The following is a 2,886-nucleotide window of genomic DNA, read 5'->3' on the forward strand; positions in this document are numbered from 1 at the left end:
GCGCAGCCCGGGCGGCGGCTCCGCGTTGGCCCCCGGCTCCTCCATGGCTGCGGGGCGCACGGCTGTGGGCTGCTTTTTCTCTTTTTTTTGAAGGAGGGAAGCGGAAATCATGACACTGCGGAAACGTGAAAAAAAAAAAACACCCCACAACCTTTCAGCATCTCCAAACGTGCGGCGGCTGCTCCCGGAGGGGCGGGGCGGCCCCGCGCCATTCCGAACAGCCGTGACAACGCCGGGACGGGAAGGGCTCTGCCATGGCACCTCGGCACGGCCCCAGCTGCTGCTCGGCACGGGGGGCTGGCAGGAACGCAGCGCGGGTGACTAAGTGCTAATACGCGAGTCATTTTCACTTCAAGTACACCAAGAACGTTAAATAATGGACTTCTTTATTAAAGACAATTGTGAAATCAGTTTTCTGACACACGGGACAATTTTCTGAAGTTTAAAATGGTGAGATTGTAACAGTGAAACTGCATCTATAAATGTGAGAATGCTTAGGAATTATATTTGAAAAACACACAGGAGCTGAAAGGTGAACATATGAAAATTTGTATTCTTTAACAAGTGAGCAGTAAATCAATCAAGGAACTCTCCTTTCGCTACAATGGAAATCCTATTTTGCAGGAGTATTCCTTTCCCTTGGTCTACTGATGCTAATCTTCATGAAAAGAACAACGGCATCAACAACACAGAGAACAAGCAACACAAGACCAAGCACCTGCAAAAGTAACAGTCATGCTGTTAGTTTCCTCTACCTTGTACTGCAGTGACCAACAGCAATTACATCTCCCTGAGCTGGCTCTGGCTTAGATGTGTGATCCCAGAGGGCTGATAAATAACATCCATATTTAAATCCCATCAAACTGTCAGAGAGAAGTCCATGGCCTGGCTTTGCCTGATGTTTGTCTGAGGAGCTGAAAAGGAGGTTCCTTCTTGAAAGTGAAGCCAAACCTACATTATGCAAGGCAGCACTTTTATACAAAATGAAAACCCTGCTGTCTCTGTAACTACTGCCTTACTTACTTTTGGCCCAAAGTAAAGTCAGCATTTGCAGAAACAAGCCTAGAAGGAAAACAACAGAAGCTTCTTCTCAGAAGCTTTGAACTGAAAACATATTTGAGTTTGAAGAAAATGTACATAAGTATTTAAAAACACAACTTCAGGCAGGCAGCTGGGAACAACACCAGCTCAACGACTGCACAGGTGACTTCCCCAGCTCTTGCCTCTCAGTGTGATCTCACACATGGTTTTTTTATTCAAGCATGTCTTAAAACTGTAATATCTGATCAGCAATAGTAGGGCCAAGGCAAGCCTTTTGTGGACTGCGGATATCAGGTCAGATGTGCCCTAGGAACACAAGCCTAAGGGCAACTGTCTTTCTTTCAACACTGGAGATGCCATACGTTCTGCCCAAACCTGTTCTCCAAGCTTTCTACTTGCCTCCTGCTTTCAGCTTTAACTGCTATTGATCTCACACCTGAGAAGTGATTTCCCAGCAGTCACTTCACCACACAGTACCCTTCTTGCTTGCTTGCGGTACCAACTAAAATACCAGCTGTGCAGCTGACTCTCAAGCTGATTTGAAAACCTCATGGGGCAAGTTCTCTGGGTGGTTTGTCTTCTTTATTTTTTTGGTCCCTCATCACATTTTAGCTTTGTTTGTATTTCAGGAAACTGAAGTTTCAAAACTTTCTAAACTGAGTTTTCTCCTTTGTGTGTGCTAGTCACATTAGCTTTTCTTTTAAGTAATACCAATTGCTTAAGCTAGTGAACTGGTTTGATCACAAGCATATGAAAATCTTCATAGTGTGCAAAGACCATTTTCTCAGTCTGTCAAAGAAAATAACACATGCTTCACAAAGGAAATACCAGCACATATCTGTTGAAGAGCTTCCATAATGTCAGTAAGAGAGCAGCGTTTCCTCTTACATCCTGTAACTAAGCAGGACAGTTCTTAAAGAATGTTATTTTCTCCCACCCAGAATTTCAAGCTGCGGAGGTTACTCAGAAGGTTTTGTAAATGAGGTAAACTAAATGTGCATCAGGTTTGTTGGTGACTTCTTGGTGTTTTCTTCCATAACAGAATTATTTTCACATTCTTAAAAAAATGTAACCAAATTATATCTGTCATATCTGCTTTAAGAATGAAATTAACACGTTCCTACTTACTCCTCCGGCCAGCGTCCCGTGGTTGGTTTTGATGATCACTGCAAACAAGCTCACAATCAGCAGGAACAGAGCTGCAACCACCGAGTTGAAAATATCCTGGAAAAAGGGAGCAGGGGCAAAAAGCTCACTGCGGAGTGCACAGCTGGGGAGAACGCGAGCAGCTGCCACTGCGGGACGGCAGGAAACCGCCGTTCTGCTGCGACAACAGCATTGAACTGCGAGAACCTCGTAAGAGCAGCGGTGCCACCCGGCGGTTCCGTGCTGAAAGTGCGACTGAACTTCCTCATCGCACCTCCATTCGTTCTTTTTTTTTAGTTCGAATTTACAGAAATCGGCTATATGACATGGACTAAAACAGCAGGTACGTTAATATGAAAAAGAAGAAAGGTAAAAGGTAAGAGGAGACCTCACTAACATCGGAGCGAAGCGCCCGCCCGTCCGCTCCCCCAGGCAGAAGAGCAGCCGCCCCGCCCCGCCGCGCCCCACTCACGGCCAGAGGCCAGAAGAGCCAGGTGAGCTTCACGTCCAGCTTCAGCAGGTACAGCAGGAAGAACAGCAGCGTGACGAGAGCTTCCATCACCGCCAGTGCCGTGTAGGCTTCGTGGGAGCGGGAGGCAACGAAGCAGATGAAGGCTACGACCGCCACCACCTGCAAGAGCACAAGGGACCGCTAGCCCCCTGCCGGGCCGCAGAAGAGGGCGCGGGGCGGGCGGGGCC

The 2,886-nt window shown here is 47.3% G+C and overlaps 1 protein-coding gene across 1 annotated transcript; it reads right to left on the minus strand.

Moving 5' to 3' along the window:
• Window positions 1-365: 365 nt before the first annotated feature.
• LOC104913004 (chemokine like factor) lies at window positions 366-2,839 on the minus strand. The gene is made up of 3 exons (XM_019619714.2): window positions 2,660-2,839; window positions 2,170-2,265; window positions 366-718 (listed from the first exon to the last, which is right to left on the minus strand). The coding sequence occupies exons 1-3, from the start codon at window positions 2,744-2,746 to the stop codon at window positions 614-616; spliced, it is 288 nt and encodes a 95-aa protein (XP_019475259.1). The 5' UTR covers window positions 2,747-2,839; the 3' UTR covers window positions 366-613.
• Window positions 2,840-2,886: the final 47 nt, after the last annotated feature.

The sequence above is a fragment of the Meleagris gallopavo genome, chromosome 13 (assembly GCF_000146605.3).
Source record: "Meleagris gallopavo isolate NT-WF06-2002-E0010 breed Aviagen turkey brand Nicholas breeding stock chromosome 13, Turkey_5.1, whole genome shotgun sequence".
Taxonomy (NCBI): domain Eukaryota; kingdom Metazoa; phylum Chordata; class Aves; order Galliformes; family Phasianidae; genus Meleagris; species Meleagris gallopavo.

What these genes read in the sequence shown, in the direction of transcription:
- LOC104913004 (XM_019619714.2), bottom strand. Translation starts at nt 2,746, where the DNA reads ATGGAAGCTCTCGTCACGCTGCTGTTCTTCCTGCTGTACCTGCTGAAG. An exon ending in GGCTCTTCTGGCCTCTGGCC is followed by an intron (nt 2,266 to 2,659) that starts GTGAGTGGGGCG and finishes CCCTTTTTCCAG; the next exon opens with GATATTTTCAACTCGGTGGT. An exon ending in ACGGGACGCTGGCCGGAGGA is followed by an intron (nt 719 to 2,169) that starts GTAAGTAGGAAC and finishes TTACTTTTGCAG; the next exon opens with GTGCTTGGTCTTGTGTTGCT.